This window comes from Syngnathus typhle, linkage group LG20, assembly GCF_033458585.1.
Source record: "Syngnathus typhle isolate RoL2023-S1 ecotype Sweden linkage group LG20, RoL_Styp_1.0, whole genome shotgun sequence".
Taxonomy (NCBI): domain Eukaryota; kingdom Metazoa; phylum Chordata; class Actinopteri; order Syngnathiformes; family Syngnathidae; genus Syngnathus; species Syngnathus typhle.
The window spans coordinates 1,484,877-1,505,425 of record NC_083757.1 but is presented as its reverse complement, the minus strand read 5'-3'; the positions used below and the strand labels follow the sequence as shown (position 1 = coordinate 1,505,425).

The following is a 20,549-nucleotide window of genomic DNA, read 5'->3' as shown; positions in this document are numbered from 1 at the left end:
AAAGCGGTGCAAGAATTCCTTCACGGTCATTTGTTTTAGTTCAACTTCCTCCTTGGCAGAGGTAATTAGCCTTTTCCATCTCTAATGCGGAAGTCCTCTGAGTTGTGACACTCAAGTCGCTCGAGTTAGTGAGATGAGAGACTTTTTTTTCCCCCAGTCGTCTTTGTTTATGCAGCGGCACGGCTGTGAGAGCGCTTGCACAATATCTGGCGTCCGTCCAGAGCGGCCTTTGTTTTGGCGCTCCCGTTCCGCTCTCGTCACCTGTGGCCTCTCCCCTCCCCTTCCTCGCTTCTTCCCGTAGATTCCCGGCCCTCACCCGGTCACCTCGCTCCTCGCCCGCAGGGCTCCAAACATTTCCGAGCGCTGTCGTAGCTGTAAATAAGCACGTGTGTCCTACTTTGAAAAATCGGGTCAAGTCTCAAGCTTTGACTTAGCGGTACAGTGCAGGAGTCGCATTGTCGCCTGAGAGAGGTTCTTAAATTGTGATTCAATTAAATTGCAATCATTGAAACCAGTCTAGCAGCAGTCGGAAAAAAAAAATCTGTATTCAGAGGAAATTCAGAAGTAGGTTGCTAACAAAAGATTTGTGTAATTTTACACTTGACGGGTGGGCCGACATACCAGGAAACATCCTTGGCAGAGGTAACAAAGGTTGCCATGAAACAGCATTTTTTTATTTTTTATTTACTAAAAACCTGGTCCTTTTTTTTTTTTTTTGCTTCCTTTTGTTGAAGGCTTTTTATTTATACAAACTTACCAGCTGCTGTTTCCTCCTCCTTCTGTTGTCTTTGTACGTCATGTTCCAATTTTTCAGTCTTTGAATTCATCCAGTCATGTGATGTGCTGTTAAGTACTTTTTTTTTTTCTTTTAAAAAAAAAAGGATGTGTATCCTGTCAGCTGGTTTGTTGTGCCACCTTGAGGCATTCACACAAAAAAAAAACACAGCGATTCATTGACACAAGGTCTGACCTGAACATGCCCCTGCAGGAGAGGGGGGCGGGGGGGAGTAAAAGTAGCGCAGCATGCTAGGTCACAAGGCTAATTAGTAATTTGCGCAGCCAGACGCAGTGAATCTTACACGCTCAACTTAAATAAGCTCTCACTTTAAGACTTTTACAAGTCCACTTATTGCAATTTTTCCATACCATGTTTGGAGCAGACAGTGGAGCCTCGCTCAGAAGCGTCTATTCTTTATCCTCAGCAAAGAAAAAACACTTTTTGGGTGGCTTGGGTTGGATTTGTGGTATTTCAGATGCTGTCATTTGGAGTCTGGGAAACAAATGAAACGCTCAAGTCAAGGCCCTCGCTATACGTGAGGCCCATAGTGGGGGGGGGGGGGGTTTCCCGGCGGACTGGTTATGTAATGCCGGGCTGCAGCTTATAGGATACTTATTGTGCGTCTAGTCTGTTTGCCCTAGATTTCTGGCTCGCGCGTCTGGCTTTTCACAGCAGCCAAGATATATCACAGGGCGCCTATGGCGGAGACGCAGACAAGATCCTCAAATGCTTGTTTCATTTGTGAGCAGATTTTAGCGCAACCAGAAAGAAAAGTAACATGATGACACTTGATGAAGATTGAGGAAATTTCAGGGCGACTACCTTCTCGTCCCGAGATAGTAGTGTGTCATCCAGTGACTGAGCATCCAGGTAATTTGAAGTTAATCCAAATCTCTAATCCCATCGCCCTAAACACTCTCTGCCATCTGGCGAGACGAGGAAACGTGCTGACACGCAGCGAGGCCTGCCCGATGACACGCATGAGGCTAATTGTATTTTTATCATTTACAACCTTTGAAACATTCGGTGTTTTGCAGTTATCAGGATCACCGTTCGGAAATTGCGTAACTGCGCGGGGAACCACAACACTCTCAGGTGTGACTTACTCAGCTTTGTGTGCGCACTTCCTTTATTGTGTGCATTATGGATTACACAAGCACACACACACTAATGTCTTCTTAACGTCCCCATGAGGGGTGATGTATGCATCCAAGAGCAGGTTATCACTTATTGATGCATGTGCGTGCGTGTGTGTAAGAGCCAGCATGAACTCATTGAACCCCACTTTTCTCCTTCTCAGTAATGTGTAGCGGCCATGAGAGATAAAAACGTCAGGACGCCGAGAGGAAGAAATGTGATTAGATGGGGCAAGCCATTAAGTTTGATAGGTGCAGCGGACGCATGGTTGCCGCTAGTTTCTCCCCGGTTGGCTCCTCGCTCGCTCACCGCCTTCTCCGCGCTGCACATTTCCTGCTCGGTTATGTAATTCGGGGGGCCGTTGGGTACTTTTTCCCTCCCTCTCTAGCATGCCTTCCTGTTTTTCCCCCCCAACTACCCACTGAACTCTATTCCCATGACACACTGACTAATCTCAGGTTGCTTATTATTTTATTGTGTAGCTCACCTTTCTTTGTGTCCTCTATCAGACCTTATATAGGATTGGTGTGTGTGTCTGCAAGTGAGACAAAAGAGGCAGTGCATGTCTGGCTTTCCTCCTTTGTGGCGGGTGGGCGGGCGGGTGCCGGCTCTTTTTCCCGCCAGTGCGGCGTTTTGTGGGAGGTTTTCTTTTTTTTTTTTAGTTTTTTTTTTCTCTCTTATGGGGCGGAGCGGCGACAAAGCGTCACGGCTTTCCCGCCTGATATGCAAAGGAAGACGGAATGGGCGGTCCAGGGAGACTCCCCTTCCGCAGCGCTTAACGCATTCACTGCCAGACATGTCTATGATGAGTCTATTATCTTTTGTATTCAAGTTGGAGATTTAAACCCCTTTGCTGTATTTTTTTGGGGGGAATTTAAAACAATTTATAGATTGTATTTTCACCTATAGGGCCAGCACTTCCGGGGCCACACTCAACAAAACAGCTCTCTTTAGCTTTCGATTTTAACTTCATAGTGTTTCCGACATTTTTATTTGTCAGTATACCCCAAGCGTCTTTTCGTAATGTTATAAGAATGTAGTCGAGAGTGTCGCAGCGCGCGCAATCGATATTCGTAGGAGAAAGGGTCAATTACACAAGGGGGCATGCTAAAGAATCAATAGGACGCGTTGCGCAACTCGGCTGTATCGGATCAAGTATCCCACCTGTTGTAGGTCACGGCCTGATGCTTTTATCCAAGTCATGGCGCGAGAGTGTCTATTTGTGTGGTTCCCAACGTTGAAGCACACACACCTTCACGTAACGCAGCCTTTTGTTTGAAAGCAGGGTGACCCGGCCGTGCACGCATGTGCGCGCCGCCACACACGTGTGTCCGACAACTGCGACAGGTTTCTATGGCATCTGCTGGTACGGCGAGGTTGTGTAACACGAGAAAGCCATGTGTCCTGGCGCGAAAACAACGAGAGGTGTTATGTCTTGATTTTCTTTTTTTTTCCTGGCTGCAGGAAAGAGGCAGTATATTAGGAACAGCTTGCCTTGCATAGAAATGCATTTCTAAAGTGGAGGAGTGATATTTGGGCTTGGAATGATGAAGAGTGAGATGATAGGTTGCCTGAAGCGGGCCCAACACGTTTATACTGGTTCCTTTCTTTGCCATGTTATGAAAATAACCACCATGACTTCCACCTTAAATGAATTATATAAGCCTTGTGTAATCAAAAAAAAAAATACGGTTGGCACTTTAGGTTCTATGGGTAGGCGATAGAAGAAGAAACAAAATTATGATGTCAAAATCCCCAGACCTCAACCCCATTGAGAATATTTGGAGCATCCTTAATGGGAATATTGGATGTCAAGACGCTTTTTTCATAAAGAAATAAAAATCACTAATGCGTTTTTCTTTTCCCTCCTCACATTGATCGGTGCCTTAAAAAGTCGTTTGGTTACAAGGCGGGAAAGAGAACCTCCCAGAGGGAAACGACGACGGACTGTTGATCAAATGAGGTGGTTAATGTGCGGTTCAAGTGTAACAAAGGGGAACGGCGGCGGCGGCGGCGGCGGCAGCGGCACTCAGAGCTGGAGCACAGCTTCGGGGCAAAATGTTTCAGCTGAACGTGTTTGAATATCCGATGACATTTTTAGAGTAACAGTAAACATGCTCATCTAACTTTTGAATATGTATTCAAATGGCTGCTCGACGGCGGCTCATTAAAGCAACTGTACATTATGCAGGCCTTATTTAATGGAACCTAATAAAGGCCCTGAAGTTGAATGTGTGCCATTTAGGAAGCAGATAGACTGGTTCTGTTGTTATGGCCTGACAGTTAGGGCTCGCTGCCAAACGAACACTTATTTTGGTACACACGCAAACACGACTTGCGCCACTAACCATGTTTTGCATTGCAGTTACTCGCTTGTATTTATGTATGCTTGCATATTTTCCCTACAGGACCGAGGCCGTTTTTTTTTTTTGTAGAGTAGCATAGCTCCCAAGTCACCATGTGTGTATTTGTGTGCTTCCCCTTCCCACTGGTATGTTCAAATCAACCGCAGTGGATTCTCTTCATCTAATATATAAGTCCTCAGCCGCCTTGGTCATGACTTGATGCCTTTCTTATGTTAAACTCTCACTGACTCCTCTGTGTGGAATGATCCATAAGCAGTCCTTTGCTCTCATCTAGTGGCGAGTAATAGGAATGCAATATCTATATATAAAACATAACAAAATATTTGAGAAAATATGAAAAGTTATGTTGCAATGACACACATCAGCGGGTGAATGTAATAAATGACAAGTTTATTGTTGCACAAAATGTACAAAATAACAAGCAAATGGATAGCCTATCACCCATCCCACCCACCCCAACACACACACACATGCACACACACACTGCTTTCACCCCTTCCCTTCACCTTCCAGTTCATTTGCCATGATAAAAGTTGAATCCCTGAAAATGAAAAAAAAAAGAGAAAAAAACTCGCCTACCACTACGGCAAGGCTGATGGTCCATTTAGGCAGACGCATGGTCAACGTGATTTGAGACGACACATTTCACCCTTTTTCGGCATCACTGAACAATTAAAAATGAATAAAAACACCTTATTTACACACGTTGGCTCCGACCGACCTGGTACAACATGCCATCTAATTTATACAGACTATGCTTGTGCACATACCCCTGTATAGAAAATATCATTTAAAAGATCAAATCAATGTCGACTAAAAGCCTCTAGACATCTGACGTACAGCAATGCTTTAAGTTCTTTAAGTCTCTTTTGTTTTTTTTCATCCATTTTATTTTGAATACGACTCTTATTGACTGACTAAGTGGAAATCATGGGAGAAAAAAAATCAAGCTGACTGAATGCATTTTTTTTCTTGTCACATTTGATGAAGCATGTCAAAGTGAGAATAATGTCTCCTATTTTTTTTTTGCAGATCAAATGAACACACTTTTAAGGTGTTGAAAGAAATTTCAAATAGCTTTTCAGTGTTAAATGTAAATACATTTGAATTTGAATCTTAAATTGCGGTGTGCCATCATTCAAATGATTGTTGTTTCCGAGAACCAATAACAGGAGGGTGATGAATGTCCTTCTGGTAACTTGTCTGGCTAGCAGAAAGCAATGCTAAGGCTTCAGAAATTAAAAAAAAAAGCACTTTGAAAACAAACAGTCCTCAGCTGGATGACGAGTAAGCACAGTGATAGCTAAAAGCACGTCAGCACCCGTGCAGAGAGCGAGAGACTCAACTAAGTCGTTCAAGTAAAAGCCTGCAACGTCAATCAATGAATGGAGTGAAAAGAATGAACCGTGACTTCTTTCCACTGGGTTGATGCTCAACACTCAAAAGTATTGCAAAGCAATTCTCCGGAAATGGTCCATCACATTGCTTCACCGTGACATCAGCCCAGCGGGAGAATCCAAAAAGATGCTGTGCAAAACTTACTCGTCTAGACTACAGCAGGAATTAAGTGTCAGCTTTGCGTCGATTCGCACCTAAATTGGCAATAAAAGCGTCCTCTCTTGTCGGTAATTCTACTTATTTTTAATCTGCTGCTTGTCTTTTTTTTTTTTTTAATATATATATTTGATATTTTCTGCCTTTTTTAATCATCTCTATTTTCTTTACAAAACAAGAGACAGAATGGTGGACAGCTGACAATAAATAGAATTCTTTTTCCTCTTCGTGTTATTATTCTCGGAGCTATTTGTCGTGGCCCTTGGTTGATGTTTGGCGCTTTCTTTTGTTTTCCGTGCGCGCCCATCCCCGCATCCCTCGTTCATTGCAGCAGCGCCCGGATCTGTTTGGAGGTGCTGTCGTCGTTTAGATGCCGTGTCGTATACCTGATGGTCACACAAAGACGTGCACGTGATGACCATATGGACTGCGGATGGAGTTTTGAGTTGTAGTGCCGCCAATCGCCGCTAGATGGCAGTCTTAGTTGCTCTTACGCTGGAACACACACCTTTGAGAAATTGTGACTAAAATCTAAGTTACCCATTCCATGGTTAGTATGTTTTAGGCAATTTAGTTCCATAGTCTTCAAATTTTTTTTTTTTTTTCTCAGATGTACACACGGATGGATGGACGGACACACACCTCAGCGCGTTGAGAAGTCCCTCCACACTATTGGACGGCTGCTCTTTCAGGACCTTGATGCAGCCCTTCATCTATGCGGGAACAAAGACAACAGCGGAGACGAAAGGTCAGCAATAATTCTTGCGAGCCGCCTCATTGCCAGCGGCAGCCCAAACAATGACACAGCAAATATTCAAGGGCGCTAGCGCTTTGAGACGCAGTCAAGGATGAATAAGCAAAGTGTTGTCCCCAGAGGAAGAAATAACTCATGACGCTAAAAGTCAAATATTATCATCCGCAACTGTGGGATTACCCATTACATTTTTGGAGAATTGATTAAATAACAAAAATGACTTGGTTTTTGGACCAAACCAATACAAATAGTCCTCTGGCGCCACCTTGTGGCGTTTTGGTGCAAAGGAAATATATTCTTCCAATATGGGCTTACTCTATAATATCAAGCAGTGAGAGAATTTTAAGCAGAAAACTACCCACGTCAATTTTGGAGGTCTTTGCAAACGCCCCGACGGGGTGCACGTGGTCATAGAGGATGATGACGCCCACCATCACCCTCATGCAGAACAACATGGTGTCTGTGTTGGTGAACCGGCAGCGGTACTCCCTAAAAAGACACACACCACTGTCGTTAATAGATTGGACAGAAAGTCAACGAGAAGAACCTCTGAAGATATCAAATCAATGCTCGAAAGGTTCCAATAGGAACGAGTCGCACTCACGGGGTCTCGAGCATGACACGGCATACACACGCCATGGTGCTCAGACAGTCCGTGGTGTCCTCGATGGGTAAGGTCTTGTTCTGAAGAATCACAAATTCAACATTTGGGTCAGCTTTTTTGGAGTTGCGTGTTGTTTTTTAATGGACGCTTGCTTTGGTGAGAAACCGTTAGGTACCTCTGAGACAAACTTTGTGGTGGCGTTGCTCAGGGTCTTCAACATGGGCGTGGCCTCGGCGTAGAACAACGACATGCGGTTGGCCATCTCGTTGTTCACCTCGTTTTCCGCTTCCAACTGGGACACATTGACATTTATCATCAAAAAAAAATCTTATTGAGAAACAACATTTCTATCTCTTATAATTAACAGCAACACTTGATTAAAATATATATACCTATATATTCATCCGATTAAAAACAGCAGGCCCTTTACCTGCTGGTTGTTCAGCCTGTTCCTGCTAATGGTCCTCCTGTAGTAGCTGAAGTCATTCTGAATGGCTGGATTTGTCATCTGGACGCAGACAACAAATATTCATCACACTAAATATACAATATTTGGGCAAGTTGCTTTGTGCTCAACTAGGAAACGAAATACCTTGAGCTCATCAAAGCTGAGCGTAAAATGCAGAATCTCGGCAAACTGCTTGGCCAGGGCCTGCTCTCGTTCCAAGTGTTGCATGGGGGCGTAAGGCGGGCTCGTCAGCGCCTCCAGCAGGCTGCGCAAGGCGTTCTCTACGCACACCCAAAACGTGCAGTCAGCTTTAATTCGTAAAGTTAGGGACAACACGACATGATGTTACGCTGTATGTAATGTTCCATCCCTCATATGTCACTAAATGAGGTAATCTATTGGTGACTGTCCGTGGTCCTGAAGTCCATCACTGTTGCAAAAAAAAAAAAAACGCTTTGTAATAGACTCGCTGCCTCAAAGGTCCCGAGAGCCTTTCTAGTTGAGCTCCCAGAGAGCGAGAGAAAGCATCACAGTGTCGCATCCGGCCCTCTCCATTAAAAATGTAAAAGGGGCCTTCTATAAATACAAAGTGAAGTGTTTCCTTTTTCTCAGCCACCATTGCTGAAGGCAAAGTGGCAGATTGAGCAAGAGACACAGTTGACTGAAACGTCAGGGTGTCAATAAACAGATGGCGGAAAAAGCTATGGAAACATTAGCGCCGTTACATTAGCATGAATTATCGCTGAGTGTTTGTGGGAACACAATGTTCACTGTGTAGGTAGGCAGAACTGAGGAGGCGGGCAGGCGGGTGGGCGGGCGGTCGGTCGGTCTCACTCCATCCATCCATCCCTCTGCTCTCTCACGGTTACTATAGCAACCGCTGCCTCTATCTGAGTGAGCGAGTGAGTGAACATGTGTGTCCCGTATGATAACAAATATTCTGGTTGCTCACCCAGGCGCAGGGAAAACTCATAGAAGCGCTTCAGCTTGGCCACCAGAGGACACACGGCGTTCCAGGCCTTCTCTTGTAGAGCCAGGTCGCCCGGGTTCTGAATGGCCTGCAGGTAGATGTTAGTCACATGTTATTCATCCATGCAATGAATTTTTTTTTACTGTCCACCAACACCTACTTCTCGTATCTCCTGCCCGGCGCCGTTGTAGGATTGCAGCTCGGCCAGGATCCCGTGGGCTTCCTCCAGAACGGCGCTGACCTGGTTCCACACGGCTGTCTCGGCCTCTGTAGGCTGGGCATCTGAGACGAGATGAAGGAAAAGAGGACGGGCAGAGAGTCAATGTGGGAAGTAAGGGAAATGAGGAGGGACAAGATTGCTGTTGTAAAAAAAAAAAACGAGAAAGTGCTGAAAGGGTGACACCCCCTAAAAATGGCGATATTTGCCACCACACGGTGACATCCTATCAAACGACATGATTGGATTTCCCCCTTCCTGCTGAGGCATCGACCGAATGTAAGCTAAATGCAAATCGATCGATATGGTTATACCGCTAAACCGTCAATATTGGACCATCAACAATGCAGCAACACATGTAGACAGACGGTATTAATAAAAAAAAAACTAGTAATGTAATTTTTTTTTATTAAATATTTTTCAGCGATCAAATCAGTTCTTAATGATCACTTATCTGTTCAGTGTAGATTTCAAAAGACACCCGTGAAGGAAAAGAGGGAAAAGGGAGGACAGAGGTGGTTTCATTTTCCAAGATCTTTCTTACTTTGTCATCCCGCTCGCACACATCAGTTAGCACAACACAAATACACAGATGACACACACACACACGCGCACAAGGAGATGCGGAGGCGGTCAGATGCCGATGGATTCTTTTTTTTTTGGTTGTTTTGTTTTCATGAAGCCATCGGCATATCGGAGCGAGACAAACCCACACAGGACCGGCATTCGCTGCTCTTGCGTAACGTCATTGTTGCCATTCCGCTATTGTGCGTCTGTCAACTTTTTGTGACGTTTAGAACAATCGGGGGGGAAAAAAGAAATACTTGCAAATGCCAATCCTGGGCAGAAAAGAAAAGAGAAAATTGAAGGCAGAGATGATTAGGAAGCATGAGGGCTGGAAATAAGAATCAAAAAGCGATCCAAATGAAAAAAACATAAGAAGCGGATGGTCTCACGTTCAAAGTCAAGGAAAACTATTGGGCCATGCTCAAGTTCGGCGCAAGCCAGCACTTTCAGGAGGTTTCCCATGAGCCCCCTGGAACACAAAGAGGGGAGACACATCTGTGGGTGGGTGGGTGATGAGGGGATGGGCTGGTGTGCGCGCTTGTGACACCCGTGCTTGTGCACATCTGTGTGTGTGTGTACTTACTCTGTATGTATGTGTGTGTGTGTGTGTGTGGGAGCGGGAATGAGCGAGCTGTTGGGATGGCACGGTGGGCGCATGGCAACATGGACACAGAACTCCTTTAATCCCACTCATGATGTAAAAAAATGAATTCATCATTTTAATAGTATTCATTGAAAAAAAAATACATTGAAAAAATGATCAATTATAATTATTTTTTTATTAGTATTTCCCAAGTGGTTGTCACGTACTAAAATGATTTCCCCCTCGCCAGGGTTTCATCCAACTAGCTAATGTTGCAAGAGCGGGACTAGAGAGAGTCTGAAAACAAGGAACGACACCCACGACAAAACTCCATCACACCATCAGCAAAACCGGTAAAGTGGCTCCACCCTGCCGCCTCCCACAATGCACCTCTCCTCCACACAAACACAAACACACCCACGTGCACTAGCATCCCAAGCACGCACACCTCTTACTTACTTTCAAAGTCCAGGAAAAAATGAGGACAGTTCTCTAAATCCTTGCCAAGGACCTTAATGAGGTTCCCCATGGCTGGCGACCTGGACGGGAGGAAACAGCAAAGAAAAACCTGCTAGAAAATACAAAACTCACATCTCTGTTGTGATTTCTTGTGTCTTTGGAAAGACCGTAAACGATGCCTTGTTTGTGCCTCCTATTCGATTAGTCGGGGGGGGGGGGGGTCTGAATCCAGCAGTGAATCATTTAGCTGGCTCGCTGGGAGCCGGCAGCAGCTTTTAATCCGTTTACAGGACGAACGTAACCTAATAACAGCCTGCTATGCACACTCGCGTCTCCCCGCTAATGCTCCTCACTGTACATCAGTCTGTAGATATTTCTTAACAAGCGCCGCACACTTAATACCCCGCGGCCACGTGCTAATGCTTTGTACCGATACTATGAAGGCCCGCTCAGACCGGGCCGTAACATTAGTTAGACCTTTACAATGGAACGAGATCACATACAAGAAAGATAGCACTCAAATCAATATTATGTTAAGACGACTTGGGGGGAAAAAAAAAGTGCTGTCCCTAAACTTATTATAAATATTCCCACTTTTGAATGAAATATCAGCAGGGCACTCTGATGCAAGCTTTAATATGAGCCCGCTGAGGAAATGTTCTTTCAAAAAAACAGAAAGAAAAACAGAGATGAATGTTGCTGTTCTTTTGTTCCCCAAAACCTCTAGCCACTTTTCAGGCATATTTACAGATGCTTCAAAGTTAAATACAATTGAAAGGCTCAACATATTACCCCCCCCCCCCCCCCCAAAACCACTCTCAGTACAACACAAAGCGCACCCACAAAAATATACAAACACCTCGAAAAGAATCGAAACTGAGCTGGAACAAGCCGCATTCTTATGCAAGTGTCCCTAATGTAGTGGCTGATGAATGTTCACAGAGTAGCAGTATGCGGTCCGGGCTGAGAGCAGTGTTCGGCTTACGGTTGCCAGGTAACTGTTGGCCTGGTGATATGGTCCGTTCGCCTCACAGCTAAAGATGCTGGCGATGGGGAAAGAAAAAAAAAGTCCGCGGCACGCTCACACATAGCTCACACTCATCTGGTAACGGCCATCTTTAATATTTACCTTTGGAACACCACCGCAAATGGACAAAAGCTGCTTACCTTGTTTTTTTGCCCTTTTAAAATGCGTCTCTTAGCTCTTTGGGATCCTTTTAAGTCCCCCTCGTGCGTGTTATTCCACGGAATCGGGGTCTTTTCGTGGCAATAGCTTTCCGCTGTGCTCTTACTCAACCCTAATAACTTCCACTCTCGCCTTGTTTCGCTTTGCGTCTCGGCGCATCTCCTTCCACTTCGCACTTCTCATTTTCAGACAGTTATATAAAGCTTCTGGATTTCTCTGGTGGCCTTTCCCCCTCAAGTTTGAATTGTGAAAGCAGAAGCTCTTGGGATACAAAGATCACTAATACAGTCAACCCCCTATTTCACGTGGGACTCTATCCAAACCCATCCACAATAGGTGAAAATGCAAAATATGGAGACCACCTAATAACTTTTGTTCCCCCCATAGTATTTGCCTCTCCCACATGATTTTAACTTGCACTTTTTCACCCTATTTGTGCACAGAAAATATGTTTGGTAGTGTTGGCATCAGTGTGTGAGTGTGAGCTGTGGCCGACAGCAGCTTTTGCATGAGTATTGGATTTTACTGTTCAATAGGCGGCTGAAAAGGGCTTCAGCAATTGTGGCTCTCCTTTCCTATATATGAAGGCATTGTAGTCTATATGCTTTTGAGGGGCGTGGCCTAGTGAATGATGTCAGGAACTAGACCAGTTGGTGTGCGTGTGAGCAGCTGGGAGTGAGTTTAAGCAGACTGTAACTCCTAGTGTGAGCTTGAAAGTATAATAAATGGCTAAAAGTGCCTTGGTGAATGCAGCTCATGTTTTGAACTTCAACTTTACTTTAAAAAAATCAACCCAGCTTGTGTCTTTTCTTTTTTTGCAAGCAAACACACAAGCGTCTCTTTCCCTTTTAAGTTCCGTCTCAGAAAAATACCCTTTAGCTCAACTTCTGCATTTCAACACTCCTCTAGTCTTAGTGTTGTCGCCGCTTTTTAATCTCACTGGTGTCGAAGCGATCCGAACGGCGGAATGAAAACGGTCACCCGGTAATGACCGGTAAAGGTCATCGGCCGTACGGTGTGGAAGTGGGCCCTCATCTGCAGTCTGCTGAGAGAAAGCAGCCCTTCAGACACCAAATGGGTCCGGGCTCGGCGTCTGAAAAGCAAAAAGCCGGCGCCCAGACAGGAAGCCGAGCGGCAACGGCCACGCTCCCGGCCTCCTTTCAGCTCTCCCTGAAAGATCCCTCCTGTCACTGCCTTGGGGGCTGCATTACAAACCAGCTCCCCTCGCCAACACAGCCAAGCAATCTAATCTCCATATGGGTCTCTCGTTGCCTTCAAAGGATCGGAATCTGCATACGCGACTTCCTCTCCACTCTCATCCTGGCCAAAATGTCCATTCTGTATGTTCTTGTTTAATTATTACCTTGTGTTTGCGTCGACTCGCAGAACGCTTCACTGCATCAACCGGGGCTTGTCAGCTCCACGCGATGGTCCGAGCATCAGCAGCCAGCACCTGAGCAGGATGGGGGAAGTTAGCGATGAATGCATAGCAGATCTGCTGATTTGTTTCGACCCCGTCCTTGGAGTGAACCTCCTAATGCGTATTGATTTGTCGTGTCAGCTGGAGGCTAAAAAGCCCAAAGGTCAAGTCTTGGTGATGTGAGATGAGCACCTTTGTGTTGTGCTTTTGAGTAAGATGAAGTTCACGCACCTCTCCGTCATCACTTGGCATCGATAGCGAAACATAGCCGTGAACGCGGCTAATGAAATGATAGCAGGCAGCGCACGTTGTCACAAATATTAATGGACTCGTGTCGAGTCGAATGGAGAGCAGACGTCTCGTCTAATTTGACTGGAACCGCTTCGGGGGTCATTTTGATTGATGACTATTTTCAATTGTGCTCATTAATGCACTTCAAGTTGCTCCTAACCTGAATGGCAGTTTGGAAGTAGGTGAGAGTCAACGAAAAAGCTAGTCGGGCTAAACGGGAGCTTCTTGTCTTAGCTCAAGAAAAGAGTTAGAAGACGGATTATTTTCCATTGTGCTTCATTGAGACGTCATTTTTCACACGGACACAAAAAGATGGAGGGGGGGGTAGCAAGTGAGTTTTTTTGCGGGCTCCTTTGTCATGTCGAGCTTTTTAAATGTTTGTCTGTCCTGCATTTTCATTGATTGGCCCGGAAATGTGTTTAATTAGAATGTGGCTATTATTATTTGAATGCCACCATTTTGCTTCCCATTCTGGGACAATAACTACCGTGTAAGCCAATTTGGAGTCATTTCGAATTTTTTTCGACTTGGCCTATATGTGTTTTCACTTCTCATTTCGTGACATGGTACTCCATTTTTCCAAATATATGCTCTGATATTATCCGGCTCCAGGGAAAGCTGTATAGAAAGTGGATGGATGGATTGTCACAGTGCCCAGATTAATTGGAGCCTCTCTTTGTCGTCTTAAACGGAACACCTAAGGACCGTCAAGAATGACAAATGTAGTGTGAAAGTCCCGCCGCGGAGAAGGACTAAATGGGCGGACCCCTGACCCGTGCCTGACCTAGAATCTATATACGGCTGCTGCCGTCCAAATCGTACATCAGCCAGCGTCTCCCCTGAGCAGGTCACGCTCGGCCACGTTGAGCCCGAGTGACGATGCGCTCCGATGGGAGGGGCCGACGTGGTGAAAAATAAGTTGAGAGTGTTGATGTTCTTGCTATTTTTATGATGCTTCTTCATTTTGGTTCCTCGTTGTCTGATGCCAAATGGCTCCCCTAAGTCAACCCTGCGTGGCTCACGCTGGGCTAATTAGTCAGCGTGCATGTTTGTTTGCGTGGCAGTGGGGAATGCAGCGAACGCAACGTCAGCTGGCACACTGTACACGGGGAAACACGGTGCAGAACAATCACTTGAAGGAACGGAGCAGATGGTGCATAAAAAAAAAAAAAACACTCTAATGATGTCCAAATGTGTGATTCTTTGTCCAGTGGAATGGTTTTACCTTGAACACTTGATTTGGTTCTATTATAAGAGCTGGACCATCTCACTAAGTTGCTAATTTTAGCGATTTAGATTCCTGCTTTTATTTGGCCACTTGGCTTCACCATCTTCTAAATTGGGCTTATTGATCCCATAGGATGGGAATTTGGCCAAAATTGATCTGATCCACAAATAGAAAAAAAAAATGGCCGCCTTATCAGTCTAATTTGAATTGTCTGTTACTCAATAGGAAAGACCAACGCTTGTTGAAATAAATTTTTAATTGTTTTCCGAAAATGTTCACATTTTATTTTCATGTTACGCTATTTACAGTTCCCCTCCATGGTGGATTCAAAGCACCTCCTTTGCATCATCTGTCAGACCACGATGGCCCCCCAATAATGTGATCATCTTCCCTCTCGGGGATTTATCCCCCGATTCCCGACACTACCCGATTAAATGACACCGCCGCCCAGTCGAGAAGGCTCATATGTCAATTTCCAATATTATTTCTAACCAGCTTACAATAATGCGCCTAGTGATCTAGGCCCGTGAACAGCGAAGAGCACAAAAGAAGCGACAGATGTTTTGAACGTGTGCTTTACGGATGAGTCGCTCTGTCGACTAGATTAGGAGAGATTAGATCGGACACGGAATGAACGAATTTCAGGAATTCTGCGCGGACAAGCTTATTTTCTTGCCGCACATGTGCCAATAACAGCTGCAAAATTTGGGTGGTGACTCAGCTTGGAGTTCCGAAAAGTCTCTCTCGGCGCGCGTCAAAATGTTTTGACGTAAGGGTGTTCAGGCGTGAACCAAATGGCTTCAGCGTTATCTCCGAACGTTTCTTCTCTGCCTCGCTCGCGGCTGCAAACTCAGCAATGTTGTGTTGGGTGAAAGAAATAAGTCTGCATGCACTGAGCTCTTTTGACAGTCTTGTGGATTTTTTTTAGGGGAATTTTGTCCCAAAATGAATTGATCGTCTCGCCATAATTCCAATCCATCAAACGCAATTTCCGTCGACTTTACTTCTCGCCACTGCAAATAGCGATTAAACTGGCTAGTAAACGTCTCAAATGGCATTCAGTGGATAATATTTACTAGTGCGTCACTCTACTAGTGCACTGAAGTAACTAATGTGCATGAGTAATGTATTATGAACTAGTAGGACATCTACCGTAATTTTCGGACTATAAATTGCGTTTCTTTTCATAGTTTGGGTGGGGGGGCGACTTATACTCAGGAGCGACTTATATACATATATATGTTTTTGTTTTTTGTTTTTTTTGGGCATTTTATGGCTGTTGCGACTTATACTCCGGTGCGACTTATAGTCCGAAAATGACGGTACTCGTAGGCAAACTGCTTGTTTGCCAAAACTGCGGGCTACTTTGGGCCTCTGTTATGAAATCATACTCGTTAACTTCGCTGGTAGCACGTAGGAGTCAACGAGATACACTTTTGCCTCACTGGTAGCATGAAATTGTCTTGATGTTGTCCCACCAGTCTGCAGGAATGTCGTGGGGTCACAATAATTCCACCAGTGCTTTCGATTGCTAGTAAGCCCGATATGGACGGAATGGTCAAATGGCGCCTCATAATTGCCAGTGTCGCTTCATCATTTTAGTGCGATAAAGACCGTAAACGGCGCGACGACACCATTGTCCCATTAGAACGGCATTGCAATAGATGATGCAAGAAGCCAAAGCACCCCCCACGCAGCCCGAACGGCGTCTTCATTCCGCCTCGTCGGAAACGATAAAGCTGACACATGCTTGGCCCCATTAATATGATACTACACTTCTCATGGACCAAAGGGCGAAGAGAAGAAAAAAAAATGATTTAGTGAGAGTACTTGTAGTTGAAGATGGCAGCTTGGGTGGAAGGAAGTCCTTCGTGGCTTGTTTAAGATTCATACTCTGATCATTTATGGCACTAGAGGAACTTCTAGGCTGCATTAGTCCAATGACTCGCTTCTACTTCTGTATCAAATGTCTGCACACAATTAAGACAACGGCAACTAGTAAACTTAGATCATTACAAAAAAAAAAAAGATGATGTAGAGTGAGAGAGAGCGAGAAGAGGCGGCGTGATGTTTCTATGGCCGCTCTGAAAAGATTCGGAGGGTGAGAGAATCTTGCATCACCCCTGCGAGCCAGCCAATCATACAGCTCCATTGCAACGTTCAAAGGGAGTGTCCTAGCAACAGCGGAGTAAATTACTGTACCTTTAAAAAGAAAAAGAAAAATGCATGCGTGTACATTTAATATCTTTTTAGATTGGTGTAACGCTATGAATGCCGTATGCGACGTCTGTGCTTTGTGTAGGCAGTGATGGAATGCTTGTTGGTTTTAAACCAATCCCAATTGGATCCGTTGTCATGGTAACTACAGTAACAGGAACTGATAATGGACTTGGCAATACGGATGGTTGGGGAACGTTTGTTGACGTCAGAGCGTGACAATTGAGCGCTTGCTTTTTTTTGTTGATTTTTTTTTAATCCAGCATCTTCCGTTGCTCATCTCCCCCACTTAACATTTTTGGGGACCTCATTCATCCCTCCATTTGCTCCATTCATATAACACCCCCCCACCCTCCCTTTCCTTCTTCCCGCCCTGTTTTCCATGCACTCCTCATTAACCATGCTTTTGTTTTTAAGCCTGTGCGCATGGAGGCATCACACACCGAAAGCAAAAGAATAAAAACCGGAAAAAGCCACCTTTTGCTTTGCATTGTGCCTGGCTGACCATCAATTCTCCATCAATGTGATATATGACACGCGTGACGCTTCTAGGTCACATATGTACCGCCAATGCTCCCATCCATCCGTCCATCCCTCCATCCATGAGTGGAAAGATACACCCATTAATGCACATTAGCATCCGCCGCTCGCTGATGGATTTCAGTCAGAGGAAGAAAAGTGTTCATCCTCCAGCCACTTTTTGGCTGCAGTGAAAGGAGGACAAGCCCCTCCAGGCCAGCTTCCCCCTGAACCCTCAAATTGCTCAGTAGACACAAACCTACATCACATCACAGTCAAATAAAAAAAAAAAAAGACCGCTGGCTTACCGGCTGTGCAGGACGGATGCGCCTTCCTTTTTCCTTCCCTTCGAGGCGACACCGAGATAGGGATGCGAGGGAACAAAAGAGGTGGAGGGACAAAAGGGCAAATAAAAATGAAGTTGCGGGAGGATGGCAGGATAAGAGAGAGGGTTATAGGAAGGGGGGGAGAAGAATTCCCTTTGGCTTTTTCCCTGCGTCTCGCTCAGAGGAGGATTCTTTCTCCTTGCGTAGTGGGGGCTGTGGATTGAACGCGGAGGAGCACGCACTGCCTCACGCCACTCGGCCCTCCCCTCCTCTGCCTCGCTGCACTAAAGACAGCAGCTGTTGGGCTATGAGAGCGCCATGCCCCCACCTCCTTCTCCTCCCACCTCACAAAAGACCCTCACCATACATGCATGTCCTCACAACACCCCCCCCCCCCCCCCTCCCTGGGTCTTTGACTTCCCTGCTGGCAACCCCTTTTTTTTTTTTTTAAACTTCTTTACAGCACTGGCACTCAAACTGGACACAAAGTGCCACCTAAAAAAAAAATACTTAGCCCTCCAAGTACCACCATCATGACTAATATTTTCAAAAGTAGCATAGTAGGCCTAAGCGTTCACTGTCAAGCTGAGGTGTTATTTTATAAAATATATTTGTAACATTATGCAATTTGAACGTCATCACTGCACTTGTTAAAAATAAATTAAAATGCAATTTTGCCGCAGATCTTTTTTTCTTCTTCCAAAATCAGCCGTAATATGAATATAAACATTGAATTTATGATTAGAATGTTACAGCTCCTAGAATGAGTTAATTATGTTTCATTGACGTTACAATTGTGACGGGTCCTTGGAGCAATTTCTCATAGGACGCAAAAAGGTATGCGAACCCTTGCTTTGTTTGCAATCTTTCTGACTTCTTGTGTGAAAGTGAATCACGATGACTCAGGGATGTATTTTTGCACACTGTGTGGGTGACTGCGAGCTATCGCCCGAGGAAAGTCGCATCACCGGTCCTCCTGCTGACGACTTTTCTCTTGTTGCCCAACTATAAATCCCGGCAAAATGACATTTATGAAGCACTGCAGCACAAAGACTCAGCAAAGGATTTTTGGAAAAGCCCATAGGTGCATTTCAATAGGTCTTCGATTGAATTTCCAGATTGAAAATCATATTTTTATTTGTCGACATTTTTATGGGTCCTTGAGACTTTTTCACTCAATTGGATTGGATGCACTTTTCCTCCATACTGGACCAGATGTTGTCTTTAAAGAATTTATGGCACACAAACAAAGAGAGGTGGGTGGGAGGTCACTTAAAAGGGTTTTTTTTTTTTGTTGTGTGTGAAAAAACACTGACCCAAGGCCCTAAACCAAAACCCATTTGACCAACTGCGGTGAACAAATCCATCCGTTCGGGTCACAACACACCGTGAAATCCAATCTGTACACATGAAGGTCACGTGACCTCTTGAGGCGGCAAAAGTACTCATGCTTGACCTTACGGATACTTTATTCATTTATTTCGTGTTGCCATGTACGCAGCCCAAAGTAAGCAGAGTTTACATTTGCATGAGATTAGCGGGGAAGTTTGCCTCCAGAGATACCGCATATAGTCACAGGCATAATTATGCAATAATAAAACTCGGCAATTTGCTAATTCAAGGTCCCCGTTTGCGCTAAAGTTCTGCATAAACACACTCGAATCATTTTACATGGACGCCATTGATGAAAAGATGATGAAATGCATCGCATGAGATTAAAGTGAAATATTAATGCATGAGTGTTAGTTTCCGAGATTATTCATGTTTGGGTTTTTTTAGGTCAATTCTCCCTTACTGATGAATGGACGGACCATGTGACACGCAAAAGAGGACAAAATGAAGAAGAAAGGTAAGAAATCCCTTTTTTTTTTTTTTACATTCACATAAAATGTTTCTTATGAGCATTTATGAGATATTTCATGCCGAAGTTCAGTATTTAGCAAGTCATCATGTCCCCCACTGGCAGACCCCATTCAAGAAAATTGCCGCTTAGCAACCGTTTATTTTTAGTGTCTGACTCGGACGTAAACGTAGCTTTGTCGCATATGAGCAGCAGCACATTGACCTGCAGCCTCCCCTCCTCGTGTCCTTCCTCCATCACCTCCTCCTCCACTTTGTGCCTATTTTGGTCCTCCTATTTGGTGTCATTGATAGAACTGAGCACAACAGCATCTGCCCCCCCCCCTCCCCTCCATAGGCTTGCATCCGCTCCGCATCCCTCCATCCTCCTCCCATCTCGACAGCTCGTCATCGTCTCCATGGTCTCCCCGCACCCCCGCGGAGCTCACTCAGCTTGTATGCTCAGCCTGTGCTCTCGCCTTATAAGGGCAAAACGCATTAGAGGCAGCGATAGTGTGTGCGTGTATGTGTTGGGAAGGCCAGGTCATGCCAACGTGGGTAGGCAGGTGAGCGGGGGCAGCAGTTCTCATTCGAGGACAATGATGTGTTCCAGGAGTAGAGATAGAGATAATATAGAGACTGAACTAAGCTCCTGAGTTGATGTGTTAGGCCACGCCCCTTAAAGAGACACCTGCACAACAATGAACAATAGTGTGACTTTTGTCTCAATAACTATTAAATCTGTTTTAATCTGTTCCTTATTATGAAATATAATTATATTTTGCTATTTTATTTGCTAAGAATATTTACCATAAAATGACCCGGAACAGATTAATGGCATTTCACTTCTTTTCTATGGGAACAATCGCTTTAATTTTTACGTGAAGCTTTGTTGCAGAACTAGAAAGTTAGTGCACTATTATTTGTTAAAAGATGGTGAGTCAGTGGCCAAGGTTAGCATACGTCTGCTTTAGTTGATTTCCCCACAAGGCTTGTTTTCATCCTTGACCTATCATTTTTTAAAAGCAGACGTTCAGACATGCTTTGCGCAACACGGCTTCATCCTCGACAGACCAAACTATTTTT

General features: G+C 44.8%; 1 protein-coding gene and 1 long non-coding RNA gene across 4 annotated transcripts; one reads left to right on the top strand and one right to left on the bottom strand.

The window, feature by feature from the left end:
• Positions 1–5,232: 5,232 nt before the first annotated feature.
• Positions 5,233–11,858, bottom strand: fam49al (family with sequence similarity 49 member A, like). Of its 3 annotated transcripts, XM_061266985.1 has the most exons (12): positions 11,605–11,857; positions 10,438–10,517; positions 9,785–9,864; positions 8,772–8,893; positions 8,594–8,699; positions 7,786–7,922; positions 7,624–7,701; positions 7,369–7,485; positions 7,194–7,273; positions 6,952–7,078; positions 6,478–6,548; positions 5,233–6,221 (listed from the first exon to the last, which is right to left on the bottom strand). In XM_061266985.1, exons 3-12 carry the CDS (start codon positions 9,855–9,857, stop codon positions 6,158–6,160), a joined length of 975 nt encoding a protein of 324 aa, XP_061122969.1. In that variant the 5' UTR covers positions 9,858–9,864; positions 10,438–10,517; positions 11,605–11,857; the 3' UTR covers positions 5,233–6,157. The 3 variants fall into 3 exon arrangements, with proteins under 3 accessions (XP_061122969.1, XP_061122971.1, XP_061122970.1); XM_061266987.1 differs by lacking the exon at positions 9,785–9,864 and having other exon boundaries at positions 11,605–11,858; XM_061266986.1 differs by lacking the exon at positions 10,438–10,517.
• LOC133144361 (uncharacterized) lies at positions 8,809–19,478 on the top strand. Its single transcript, XR_009710663.1, has 3 exons — positions 8,809–8,942; positions 10,229–10,331; positions 19,404–19,478. It is a non-coding gene; the product is annotated as an uncharacterized LOC133144361 (long non-coding RNA).
• Positions 19,479–20,549: the final 1,071 nt, after the last annotated feature.

What these genes read in the sequence shown, in the direction of transcription:
- fam49al (XM_061266985.1), bottom strand. Translation starts at nt 9,857, where the DNA reads ATGGGAAACCTCCTGAAAGTGCTGGCTTGCGCCGAACTTGAGCATGGC. An exon ending in AGTTTTCCTTGACTTTGAAC is followed by an intron (nt 8,894 to 9,784) that starts GTGAGACCATCC and finishes ATCTCGTCTCAG; the next exon opens with ATGCCCAGCCTACAGAGGCC. An exon ending in TGAGTTTTCCCTGCGCCTGG is followed by an intron (nt 7,923 to 8,593) that starts GTGAGCAACCAG and finishes GGGTGTGCGTAG; the next exon opens with AGAACGCCTTGCGCAGCCTG.